At 55.0% G+C, this 12,734-nt stretch overlaps 1 protein-coding gene across 2 annotated transcripts in view; it reads left to right on the forward strand.

The window, feature by feature from the left end:
* Positions 1–288: 288 nt before the first annotated feature.
* The window catches only part of TAF1 (TATA-box binding protein associated factor 1), a 29,836-nt gene continuing 17,390 nt past the window's right edge, over positions 289–12,734 (forward strand). Inside the window, exons 1-20 of one of the 2 annotated variants that reach the window (XM_072981431.2) lie at positions 289–506; positions 1,180–1,297; positions 1,977–2,093; positions 3,101–3,214; positions 4,014–4,255; positions 4,721–4,939; positions 5,166–5,363; positions 6,276–6,471; positions 6,952–7,068; positions 7,674–7,841; positions 8,734–8,861; positions 8,968–9,075; positions 9,405–9,578; positions 9,868–10,041; positions 10,133–10,237; positions 10,798–10,998; positions 11,401–11,542; positions 11,862–11,992; positions 12,293–12,373; positions 12,468–12,617. In XM_072981431.2, coding sequence (XP_072837532.2) covers positions 360–506; positions 1,180–1,297; positions 1,977–2,093; positions 3,101–3,214; positions 4,014–4,255; positions 4,721–4,939; positions 5,166–5,363; positions 6,276–6,471; positions 6,952–7,068; positions 7,674–7,841; positions 8,734–8,861; positions 8,968–9,075; positions 9,405–9,578; positions 9,868–10,041; positions 10,133–10,237; positions 10,798–10,998; positions 11,401–11,542; positions 11,862–11,992; positions 12,293–12,373; positions 12,468–12,617 — 3,030 coding nt within the window. In that variant the 5' untranslated portion in view covers positions 289–359. The remainder of the gene's footprint in view (positions 507–1,179; positions 1,298–1,976; positions 2,094–3,100; positions 3,215–4,013; positions 4,256–4,720; positions 4,940–5,165; positions 5,364–6,275; positions 6,472–6,951; positions 7,069–7,673; positions 7,842–8,733; positions 8,862–8,967; positions 9,076–9,404; positions 9,579–9,867; positions 10,042–10,132; positions 10,238–10,797; positions 10,999–11,400; positions 11,543–11,861; positions 11,993–12,292; positions 12,374–12,467; positions 12,618–12,734) is intronic. The other variant, XM_072981432.2, reaches the window with a different exon arrangement.

Consider the following 12,734-nt stretch of genomic DNA (forward strand, 5'->3'; position numbering starts at 1 on the left):
ATTCTGGTTCAGAGGGAGAGCCCCCTGGGTTTTCCCCCGGCACCAAAGGGGAGTCCTTTGATCTCTTTTATCATGTGGGACGCAGCGGTAAGCCTTGGGGGATTCTGGGAGTTCTCCCCCCCCCACACACCCACCCTTATCACATCGATATGAGAGAAGATAAAGCCTTTCCCTCCCGCCGCCCCTCCCGTTCCCTTCTCGGCTCCAGCCCAGCCTTTGGGACCCTCTTTCCCCCCCCTCGCGTCGCTCTACCCGCTGAGCTGCTCTCGATGGTCGCGCGGCGCCGGAAGGCCGAGACTTCCGGTTCCGGCATAAACAGGGCGGCCGCCAGTTTTGCCGGGGTCGGTGCTGGAGCCGCGATGTCGGACTCGGAGAGCGAGGAGGAGGCGGGCGGTGGGTCCGGGGCCGCGGGGGGCGGCCGGGCGGCGCCCTTCTCCCTGGCCGGCTTCCTCTTCGGGAACATCAACGAGCAAGGGCAGCTGGAGGGCGAGGGGCTGCTCGACCAGGTGGGCGCCCGGGAGGGAAGGAGGGAAGGAGGAGGGCCCGGGTTCGGGTCTGGACGGGGGGGGGGCCGGGGATGATGGGCCTGAAGGCGCCGCCCGTCTCCTGGGAGAGGGGCGGGGGGGGGTCCGTTGCTGCTCCCGGGGCCGGATTCGGCCTAGCTTGCAAGGTCCCGGAGCGACTCTAGCCCCGCAGGCGAGGAGGGCCTGGGTGGGAGCCCGTGGACTTTTGCCAAGGAGGGCGGAGGAGGCAACTCGGCGAAGCTTCCCCCCCCCCGCCCCAAAGGGCGCAAAAACGGGCCCCTGCGGCTTCCGGGACCGAGCCACCAGCCCTCCCTTCGGCCAGGGGATGCTGGGAGTTTTCCAACTTCCAGGGTCTCTAGGAAAGATATTTCTTTTGAAGGGAGAACTTCCGGGGGGCTGGATCCAGGTCTGTCTGCGTGCAAGACGAGGGTCCCACCTCTGCCACCACGAAGGCTCTTCTTGCACAGCGTGTGGCGGTTGTGCCCGTGGCCCTCATGCAGCGCACGGCGTCGTGCCCCCTGGGCCCTTCCCGCCAGGCCACCCTGTCTGTGCCTTGCCAGCCCCACTGCAAGAGAGGTTGCGGGACCTTTCCTTTCCCCACTCCTGTGTCCAACTCGGGTTCCTTTTCTGTTCCCTTCCTTCCGCTCCCCGCCAGGAATCCAAAAACCACTTAGCTGGCCTCGGGGCCCTGGGCCTGGGGAACCTCATCACCGAAATCACAGCCAGTGAAGACGACGCTTCCGAAACGGATGGAGCCCAACTGGACGAGGAAGGTGAGGCCTTTGACCAGCGATGGACTTGGGAGCCCAGAAGAACGGCTTTCTGGTTCCAAGTGGATTAATCAGGGCTCCTCGGGGCGTTTTCAATCTCCCTTCCCATCAGCAATTTGCACTGAAGAATGAAAGCGTGGGTTTCTTCCCTCGGCCTTATTAGGCCTGCCCAAGAAGCTCCCTGCTATGAGTTTAGTCACTGATGAGAAACCAAAGGGACCCCCCCCCCCCAGTTCCAGTTCCCTGTTGAGGGCAGTTTGGAGAAAGACGTCTTACTTGGCAGGCGCCTGTTGGAAACCTTTCATGCTTGGTTCCAGGCATTATTCCCTTCACTCTCTGAGATTTAATGCTAAATCCAGGAGACTTACCAAGCAGGCCCTGCGGAAAAAATCCTGACACAAAGGAATCTTGTCTAGGAATCTCACAAATCGAACAAGTAAACCACATCCCAACTGTGTCTTTTCATCCTTCTCTCCCCATTTCTTTGCCTTGCTTTTTACCAGCCTTCCCATGGATAGAATAAATGCACTTGATATTAAGGTCTTGGGAATCCTCTACTCCAGTGTGTGGGTCTTCTTGACTAATGTGTGCACAGAGAATGAGGCAAGGAAAAAAACATTAGGTGAGGAGTCTCTATCTCATTATGTTGCTGAGTGTTTTCTTTTGCTTTACCTCCTCCCAGGTTGGGTTAAGAGCACTGACGATGCTGTTGATTATTCTGACATTAACGAGGTGGCTGAAGATGAGAGCCGCAGGTACCGGCAGGCGATGGGCAACCTTCAGCCTGTTCAGAGGGCAGGTAATTGGCAGTAGATGCATCCCCCCCCCCTTTGGCACAGCTCTTTACATTGAGACTGGCTGATCTTTTTCTAGTTAGTAGGTTTGTGCTTTGGAGGAATTGGGGTTGCCTGTTGAAAGCATTTTTATTATTAAGCATTTTACTCCACCACCCGCTCCAGTTCAGGAGACCCTTGTGATGAGGGTTGCATTCTTAGCTGTAGGTCTCTCAGTACTTGGTACTTTTTTCTTGGTGAATGTGGCCACAGGGAAAAGGTTTAGAAACATGAGCAAGCTCCCTGAATTCATGTTCCCGTTTCAAACCTTTTAATGCAAATAGGACTTAGGAGTTGCTCCTTGAAGGGCTACAGCCTGCAAGCACCTCCCCCCCCCAACCCTTTTATGAGGCTGAGGGTAATTTGAAGAGAGCGCCTTATCGGTGTTTACCCTCTGCTTACCTAAGACCCTTTTGCATTTCGGCAGGCTTTGTAATCGATGTTAGGGCGATGACTTTATGCTCTGAGGGATTTTATTGATCTTATAGTTGCTGCTTTTGTATTTGTATCTTTGTGTTATTTTTCCACTCCCTATTTCTAAGAAGAGTTCGTTTACTTAACCGTTGTACAGAACAATGCAGCATCTGATGAGGAACAAAAGGGGCCTTCACATGTGATAAGTAACGCAGCTCCTTAAACAAATGAGCAAACAAAAGAGGTTTGGTCCTCAGCCAGATGCTCATCAAAAGATCACACATAGAAGCAGCCATTTTTGTTTTGTGGCTTTTCGTTTTCAGTGTTTTGTTAACAAGTCTGTAAACTGCTCTGGGGTTACCTACTAAAGGGAAAGACAAAAGCGAGCAGAGGCATGAATAGCTATGTGGGGCAAACCTGGGGTGGAGTGGGGAGATGGCCGCTGCTTTGGATAAGGGAGGGTACCCTGGCCGTGCAGCTGGAGGACAGTGGGGGCCCAGCAGGGGTGGGGTGGGGTGGGGGGTCAGGCTGCCCTGTGAGTTTCCTCTTTGCTCTTCAGATGACGACGACTACGATGCAGATTCTGAAGACATTGATTCCAAGCTGATGCCTCCTCCTCCCCCGCCTCCAGTACAAGCGAAGAAAGAGGACGAAAAGGAAGCTCCTTTCTCTGGTGCGTGGGGACCCTTAGCCGCGGCCCCTGAACCCTGGATCCCAGGCGGATTGACCTGCAAACACTTACACGTTGAAGTCGAGAGAGCCTTTGTTGCCTTAAACCCCTTGTGGCTTTTAAAAATAGAAAAAAAGCTGAAAGTTAGTCCTTTAGCCTCGTTTCTGAAGCTCAGCGCTTAGTGGCTCTGTCTGAGGATGGTCAGCCAGGCGGAGGGCTGGAAGAGAAGGGGGCCCGGAAGCGTTGGTAGTGCTGCTCCGGAAGAATGTGTCTTTGTGTTTGCATGAGAAGGTGATGATGCTGGATTACTCCCAGGTTCATTTTGTCCAGGAGTGCACTACCGACAGCCCTATGTACAGGATGCTGCTCTGCTCGTGGCCCCATCAGCCCCAGCAGCATGGCCCATGGTGTGGCAGGATAGGAGCTGAAGTCCAGCACTGGGAAACAGGGCTGCTTCTGAACTTGTACAACGTTTTGTCCCCAAAAGCAGCCAAGCTTATGTTTTGGGGAGGTTGACAAACGGGACGCATCATCTCTTGCTGCCACTACCATTTTTTGGTCTCCAGCCTAGAGTACTGCAGTCAGAGCTTGGAGAAGTTGCTAGTTACAGGTTGGGATCTGTTCAAGAAGGTTTCCTTGGCTTTTCTCCCCCACTGTGCTCTGGTTTTTAAAAAAACGTATGCTTGAGATGCCCAGGTTGCATTTTGTGGCTCAGGGGCTTTCGAATCTTTGCATTTGCCCTCCTACTAAGCGTATAGAGAAGAGGGTCTGGTGTCAGGCTGAGTGCCTTGCTCTCTTCCAGGGTCCGAAGATGGCGATGGCATCATTCTGCCCTCCATCATTGCTTCTTCTTCCGCGGCCTCCGAGAAGATGGATTTCAGCAGCTCTTCGGATTCTGAATCCGAGATGGGGCCCCAGGATTCGCGGAAAGCCGAGTCCAAGGAAGGCAAGCTGACGTTGCCCCTGGCGGGGATCATGCAGCGAGATGCCACCAAGCAGCTGCCCAGTGTGACTGCGCTCTTCCCTGAGTTCCGACCAGGCAAGGTAGGCTTCAGGGTGAGACCCAGCGCAGTGACCGCCTGCCTGAACAGCTTTGCAGTAGCTAGGAAGGAGGGACGTATTCTCCACGGCTCGTGCTTCCAGGATCCTGGGCTACTCCGGCGTCTCCACCTTTCCTCCCTACTAGTCATGACCTGAGCTTCTTTCTAGGATTTTTCTCTCGCCTTCCTGCCCTGGGGCCTGGCCCTTTCCTAGCAGGCAGGAGGGTTTAGCTCCAAGAGAACCCTGTGCTTCCAAAGAGGGCTCCCAGCACATTAGGGGCATTTCCTAGAGGCATGTGCCGTGATGGTGGGATGCTCAGCCCGCCAACCCGCTTCCTCCTCTGACTGTTTGGTCCTCTCGCCCTCACTGGCCCTTGTATGTAGCATGGTTTGGTCATCTAGGTCTGAGTCACTTCTTGCCCAGCCAGGGAGGTTTGCCCCTCAGACGGCCTCTTCCTGCTCCCCTCAGGTGCTGCGCTTTCTCCGCCTCTTTGGCCCCGGGAAGAACGTCCCCTCGGTTTGGCGCAGCGCTCGCCGAAAGCGCAAGAAGAAGCACCGGGAGTCAACTCCAGAGGCCCAGAGCCAGGAGGGAGAAGCCACGGCTGAGGCTGGTGTGGAGCGAAAATCTCCCTGGGAATACGAATATGCTCCTCCTCCTCCTCCAGAGCAGTGCCTTTCTGACGACGAGGTGAGGCGGTGGAAACGGAAGCCGTTCTTTGCGGCTGGGGAGGCGGGTGAGGAGTTGGTTGGAAGGAACTTGCTTTGCCCTCCGGAGGCAGCGCCCGGGAGCATTTTGCTTGCCCTGCGGGAGGAAGAGGACGTGCAGGAAGGACGTGGGCGCCAACAGGGTAGTAGTCAGAAGGGAGGGGGGCCCTCCTCCGGTCTCCTCACCTGGATCCCTTCTGGCCTTCCAGATCACCATGATGGCCCCCGTGGAGTCCAAGTTCTCCCAGTCGACCGGAGATGCGGACAAAGTGGCCGACACCAGGCCCAAGGTGGCCGAGTGGCGCTACGGGCCCGCCCAGCTCTGGTACGACATGCTGGGCATCCCTGAAGATGGTGGCGGCTTTGACTATGGCTTCAAGCTGAAGGAAGACGCAGAGGAGAATGAGGTGAGCAGAGGGAGGCCGGGCGGCCAAGGGCCAGCACTGGTCCCGGGCCTCCTGGGTGGGGGCACCCTCTGTGGTTTTAATGGGCAGCTGGTACCTCCTGCTTGGGCAAGGCCTCTGCCCTGGAAAGCGGGATGGGGGGAGCAAATGTAACAGGAGCCTAGAACACCTCTTCCTTCTCCAATTCAAGGTGGACCAGCCATGTTTAGCTTTAGGCACAGCTTGAAAACAGACCTGTGTGTGTGTGCAAGGATTCTCTGTACAGGGGAAAAAATGCCATTATTTTTGTGGGCTGCACAAATAGCCCATCTTAATTAGCACACTGTATATTTGCCTATTTCAGAACAGAGCAGAGGTCAGCCGCCCCCTTGGCTGTTTTTTGTGCTCTTTGCGGTTCCTGCCTGATTTCCTGTTGCCCTTCTTTAGAATTATTTTTATTTATTTATATTTTATTTATTTATTTATTTTATTTCTATCCCGCCTATCTGGTCTTATTCGACCACTCGAATGGTTCTCTCCTGAAAAAAGAAGAGAATAAAGGGGTTTAATTGCCACTCCTAGACGTCCTCAGGCATGGCAGTTGACCTTTGAAGCAGGTTGCAAGGCTCTTCAATATTTAACTCTCCCACATCCTCATTTTTGATACAGGAAGTGGACCGCCATCCCTTTTTTTTTTTTTGCTTCATCCCCCCCCCCCCCAATGCCATCTGTGCAGCCTTAGGAGGATCCGAGTGGCAGGAAAAAAAAGGGCTCTGAACCCACAAGAGGTTTCTGGCCCGAATGTGGTCCATGGTGTGGGTGGCTATGTTTTTTGTATTGTGGCACGCCCCTTTGGCTTTTCCAGACCCAACGCTTGGGTTCGTCAAGGCTTGCGAATGACTCCGGGGTGTGTGTGTGTCTCATTGTCTTCTGCAGAGCAACGAGGCTGAGAGGGATGAGCTGCTTGCGGACGAGCACTTCCTCATGGTGACCCAGCTGCAGTGGGAGGACGACGTGATCTGGAATGGGGAGGACATCAAGCACAAGGGGACCAAGACGCAGCGGGCCAGCCTGGCGGGCTGGCTGCCCTCCAGCATGACCCGGAACGCGACTGCCTACAATGCACAGCAAGGTAGGCTGGCCCTTCGGTCCGTCCTGAGCCCTTCCTGCCTTTGGCACCAGCGGCCGTCTGCTGGGTTTAATGCTCCCTTTGTTTACTTTATCAATTCATAACAGAGTCTCTGACCTGCCCCAACGTTGGCAGATCTCAGAATGCACAATCAATAAAGTCATCACAAGTATCCAAAACAATTCAGAGGTGTCAAATCCCATTAAAATGTTTGCAAAGACTTGAAAACAACGGGCTAATGCAAAGAAAACAAAACCCACCAACCTGAACACTTGAAAACCAGGCCGCGATCTCTTCCGTGCCAAATGTTGAAGTGAACGGCCTGGTTTCAGCTAATGATAGAATAACAGCAATGTCGGTGCCCGTCGCCGGCCATCGGTGGGAGGGCGTTTTATTGCCAGGGGAAAGTCCTCCTCCCCGATCTTCATGCAGCATTTCTCTGCGGCGGGACTCCTGCCACATCTGTCTGGTTTCTGCTTCCAGGTTTGAACCGCAGTGGCTCTCTGCTCAACTTGCCTGTTCCTCTGGTGCAGAAGCCCAGCATGGGAGGAATCTTGGGCCTTGCCAAGGGCAAAGAGAAGCAGCTCCCAGACCAGCAAGGTAAGGAGGCAAAGCGGCTGATGCTGGGGGCGGGGGTGGGGCAGGCAGGGAGGCGTTCTGTGCAAGGGGTCTGGCAGCAGGGATTTCTCAGCGAAATCAGTCTGCTCTCTGTTTTTAAAGAGCATGTATTCTCGTTTCTCCTCTGCTGTGGTAAAACAGCCCTTTCAGTTGCAACTGCAGAGCGCTATGACTCTGATAGGGTCTCCTTCTTAGCTCACTGCTTTATGATTCAGGGAACAAGAAAGAATCTGGATAGGTATTAATACCCCAAGATTAATACCCCGCCCCCCCCCAATGCAGACAGGAAAATGTCTTTTTGCAGTATTGATTATCCCCCTTGGGATTTTTTTTTCTTGCTTCACCACTGTCGTTTTCCATAACTGGTTTTCCAGTGTAGGCTGAGCAGGCTGGCTCTTCAGCGGCAGCTGGGCGAAGCTCTCTTCCTGCTGCCTCGTTGGGGTCCAGGACCTCGCTGAGCCCGGAGCAGTGAGGCTTGATCTTGAAAGGGCTGGTCCTTCTTCTGAGAAGGGATAACAGAAGGATAGGATCTTGATGGTATTCCCACACACCCTTGGCAAATGTGCCCTTTTATTCTGTCGTGGTAGCCTCTCTGGATGAAGACAAGCCCTGGTATTCGATCTTCCCCATTGACAACGAAGAGCTGGTTTATGGCCGTTGGGAGGACAACATCATCTGGGACGATGAGGCCATGCAGTCCGTCCTGGCCCCACCAGTCCTGACCCTTGATCCGAATGACGAGAACATCATCCTGGGTAGGTCCACGGAAGCTCTGCCATGCATGGCCCATTGGGGACGGGGATTGGAGGGTGGGGGCCTGCGGGGGCACAGTGGGCGGGGGGGGGAGGATACCTTTTTGCAGCACAGAAAGTTTCCTGGTGTTGTTGAGGAAAGCCCAACCCAGGTGAGCTGGAGAAAGACCTGCCTTTAAAAAAGTGGTCTCTTAAACCTTGTTAATTTAATTTTCCTTTTCTGTCTTCCTGTCTTCTTTTCACCACTTGTGCGGGTTTTTTTCTGTTTTAGATTGTTTTGTTTGTTATGTTTTAATTACAGTGTGTGCTATTCTGGGTATTTTCATACTGAAGAACAGCAGATTAGATAAATGGACAGACAGACAGACAGACAGACTGTCTATGGTTTCAGCAAAATTCTGAGAGCCTTTGTCTCCCAGCTTCTTCAAGGAGTTACAGTTCACATTCTCTGACAGAATTTGTAGTCCTCTCAAAAAATGGTATTTGCTAAGGTTACTTTGAAGGAGCCATGACAGTTGAATGGGTTCTTCCCCATGTTTTTAAAAGCATACTGTAGGTGCTTCTGTACGCTGATCAGGCATGGAAACAGCATTGCAGAAGCACAGGATGAGATGGGCCGTGCCATATGAAAGAGCCCACGGGGTGGCTCAGGAGCCTTCGGCAAGCGCTCCCTCCCTGGGGTTTAGGGTGGAGGTGTCCCTTCTCCCCCTGCTTGGCCCCTGAGCCAGTTCCCCGTAAAAGTCCTTTAAACTTCTCACGATGTCCGTTCAGATGGCTGTTTGTTTTTAATCCTTTTGCTCATCCTTGTTTGGCTTCCTTGGTGGTGTTGCTGTGAAGACTGGAATCTGGGGACAGCCTCTCAGAGACCCCCTTTGGCTTCTGTGTCCTCTTGTAGAGATTCCCGACGAGAAGGAAGAGATGACCTTGAATTCTCCTTCCAAGGAGAACAAGAAGGAGTCTTCTTTGAAGAAGAGCCGGATCCTCCTGGGGAAGACCGGAGTCATCAAGGAAGAGCCTCAGCAGGTCTCTTGGGGGGTGTTTTTTTTTCCTCCCAGGTAGGAGAGGGATAAAGGCGGGGGGGGGGGAGAGAGGCTGCTCTGACTTCTGCTCTTCTCTGCCGCACATCTAGAATATGTCTCAGCCGGAGGTGAAGGACCCCTGGAACCTCTCCAATGACGAGTTTTATTACCCCAAGCAGCAGGGGCTTCGGGGGACTTTCGGAGGCAACATCATTCAGGTGAGGACCGGGAGCTGCAAACGTGTGTGGGGGGGGGCGTGAGCCTTCAACCCTGGCACACCACGCGGGCGTTTTGCAAAGAGCCCAGCTAGCCTGGGGTCTTCAGTCACACTTAAGGTCCCGCGTCCGTTTCCCGTAAAGCTCGTGCAGGTTCTGTCTGCAGGGCTGAGGACGTGGCCTTAACGGAGGGGTGTCTCCTTCCGCTCCGAACGGGTTAGCCTCTACTTCTGGAGCAGCGCCAGGAGCCCTTGTCCTCTTAAGGGGGGGGGGGAGAGGCGTTCCCAGAGTTCAGCCCTTCCTGACTGGGCGTCTCTTGGGGTCTCTCGCAGCACTCGATCCCTGCCGTGGAGCTCCGGCAGCCCTTCTTCCCCACCCACATGGGCCCCATGAAGCTGCGCCAGTTCCACCGACCCCCGCTGAAGAAATACTCCTTTGGGGCCTTGTCGCAGCCTGGTCCCCATACGGTGCAGCCCTTGCTGAAGCACATTAAGAAGAAAGCCAAGGTGAGCCAGTGGCCCGCTTTCCTCTTCTGCTCGCCTCTTGGCCTGTCACCCGCCCGGCCCTTTCCCCTTCCTGTGTACGATTCCTGCTGTCGCTGTTGTTTGCACGATTGATGGCCCAGCCTTCTTCCTGAGAGAACAAGAGGTGGTCCTGGATTGGGGCTTTCCCTCCTTAAGCATTCTGGGAGGGGAAAAAATGGTTCTTGCTGGTGGCGTGTTTGTAGGGAGGTCCTTCTGTCAGCATCTGATTCCTGGACTCCCTCCCTCTTGGGTCCTTTTGCTCTTTGCCCAGATGAGGGAGCAGGAGCGGCAGGCCTCTGGCGGTGGAGAGATGTTCTTCATGCGCACCTCCCAGGACCTCACCGGCAAGGATGGAGACCTCATCCTGGCTGAGTACAGTGAAGAGAATCCCCCTCTGATGATGCAAGTGGGCATGGCGACCAAGATCAAGAACTATTACAAGCGGGTGAGTGCCCGCCCAGGGTCGGCGGTCGGTGGCGCTGAGCTTCCACAACCCGAGACCCGCCGCCTCATTCAAGCTGTTTTGCTCCTGGCAGAAACCGGGCAAGGACCCTGGCGCCCCCGACTGTAAATACGGAGAGACCGTCTACTGCCACACGTCCCCGTTCTTGGGCTCCCTGCACCCGGGCCAGTTGCTCCAGGTGAGGTGCCTGCTTTTTATGAGTCTTGAGTGGAGGAGGCAGAGGTGGGGTGACGTCAGAGGCCCAGAGGAGGACCTGGGAGGGAGGAGTGGGCCTCTTCGGCAGCTGAGCCGGCTGGTGAGAGAAACGGTTTCTGCAGAGAAGAGGCTTTCTTTTCCAAAAGGACTGTGCTTCCAAAATTGCCTTCAATTAAAGTGTGTGTTTTGATGATAAGTTGTTTCATTCTGTCTTACTGTTGCATCTTCTTGTCTTCATTGTATGCATTTTCTTTTCTGTTGTTTGGCAAACCACCTGGAGCTTTTCCTTTTGGGAAGAGAGAGAGAGAGGGATCAAAACAGGACAGGCGGCAGGATGGAAGGTGTCTTGTCTTGGGCAGAGTGAGCTTGAAGCTCCCGTGCACAAATATCTGAGAGCTGCTGCTTGCTCCCTTTTGTGTTTGACGAAGACCCCTGAGCTCTGCCTGCGGTATGAACGCCAGCCAGTCAGCTCACCGTGAGCTTCCTCGGTCTTTCCATTGCTGCTCCTGTGCTTGACTTCGGCCGCCCCTTCTCTTTTGCCAGGCGTTTGAAAACAATCTCTTCCGGGCTCCAATCTACCTTCACAAGATGCCTGAAACAGACTTCCTGATCATCCGGACGCGGCAGGGGTACTACATCCGGGAGCTGGTGGACATTTTTGTCATTGGTCAGGAGTGCCCTCTTTTTGAAGTACCTGGTCCAAACTCCAAGCGGGCCAACACCCACATCCGAGACTTCCTGCAGGTGGGTTGGCAGGAGACCATGCATGAGGGCTCCTGCCTAGAAGGGTGAGCCAGGAAGAGTTACCCTGGTACACAGCTGGCTGTAGAGTTGTAGGTGGCATTGTGTTGCATAGATGTACTGCAGGGAAATAATTTTTTAAGGTAGTTTACAGGGTTAGCTGTGGGTAGTGTGTCTGAGATGAGAAAGGACTTCTGTCTCCCAGCTCAAAATGGCGGGCATTCCTGGGGGCTTGAGACTGTTTTCTGTGTGCTGCTTGTGGGATCATGGGGTGTGTGTGCATGCTTAATGTGGCAGGTGAGGAGGGGGTGGGGTGGTGCATGGGGAGGCTTGGCCCCGGGGTCCAGCGAGGTCACCCCCAGGCCTTTGTACCCTTCAGGTTGTTCCTTTGTCTCCCCTTGCCAGGTTTTCATCTACCGCCTGTTCTGGAAGAGCAGAGATCGTCCCCGGAGGATCCGCATGGAGGATATTAAAAAGGCCTTCCCTTCCCACTCGGAGAGCAGCATCCGGAAGCGGCTGAAGCTCTGTGCAGACTTCAAGCGCACAGGTGGGCGAGGGTGCCCCGTGACAGCCCTTCTGGAGACATCCTCCCCAGGCTGGGGTGGTCCTCCTCCTCCTCCTCCTGGGTGTGTGTGTGTGGGGGGGTAGGATAGTGGGAGGGCTCTCACTGTGGGTCCACAAGGCTCCAGGTTCCGTCCCTCCCCCCCCCCTCCAAGATGAAAAGGCATGGGCTTCAGTTCCCTGCTTCAGCGGTGGGCCCAGGAGCGGCGAGGCCGGACTCCTCCAATTCCAGGGACTGGCATGGTGGGAGACGGTCTTGCTTGGCTCCACTCTATGGCTGTGCGTGTCGTCGCTTGCTGTTGCAGGGATGGACTCCAACTGGTGGGTCCTCAAACCGGACTTCCGGCTGCCGACCGAAGAGGAGATCCGGGCCATGGTGTCCCCAGAGCAGTGCTGCGCCTATTACAGCATGATCGCTGCCGAGCAGCGCCTGAAGGTGAGCCCGTGCCCTTTGTGACCGGCTTGGCCAGCCCTTGCAGGCTGCCTTGGGGTCTCCTGCGTACTTTGCAGGGAGAAAGCAAGAAAAGATTCCAAGATCATGTCCACTGGAGGGGGACGGGCCACGTGTAGAGGGCTAGACCGCGAGGGCCTGTCCATCTCTTGGTCTCAGAGGCACTAGGGGTGGACTGCAGGCAGCTCTCGGTGGTTTCAGTTCTCCATGCAGTGGTTTTGGCTGTACCTGTGATCGTGGCCCAAACGTTGCAGAAAATGACCTGCTGTCTGTCTCTTTCCTCAGGATGCGGGCTATGGTGAAAAATCCTTTTTTGCCCCAGAGGAAGAAAATGAGGAGGACTTCCAGATGAAGATTGACGATGAGGTGGGACCCTCCCTATACGTTGGGCCAGAGCTTCAGGGGGGTGAGGGTGGCCTTTCCGCTGAAATACGATGGTTCTCCTGCTCTCTCCACCCAGGTGCGCACGGCTCCCTGGAACACCACTCGGGCCTTCATTGCAGCCATGAAGGGAAAATGTCTCCTGGAGGTGACCGGGGTGGCAGACCCGACTGGGTGCGGAGAAGGGTTCTCTTATGTCAAAATCCCAAACAAGCCGACACAGCAGAAAGTAAGTGGAGGGGCAAAAAGGCTCGGGCCACCCGCTGCGGCTGGGCAGGGGCCCCCCAGAGCCCTTTGGCGGCTTCTCTTGCCTTGCCTGCTGGGAAGCAGGACCCAACCTTGGAGG

Source organism: Pogona vitticeps, chromosome 11 (assembly GCF_051106095.1).
Source record: "Pogona vitticeps strain Pit_001003342236 chromosome 11, PviZW2.1, whole genome shotgun sequence".
Taxonomy (NCBI): domain Eukaryota; kingdom Metazoa; phylum Chordata; class Lepidosauria; order Squamata; family Agamidae; genus Pogona; species Pogona vitticeps.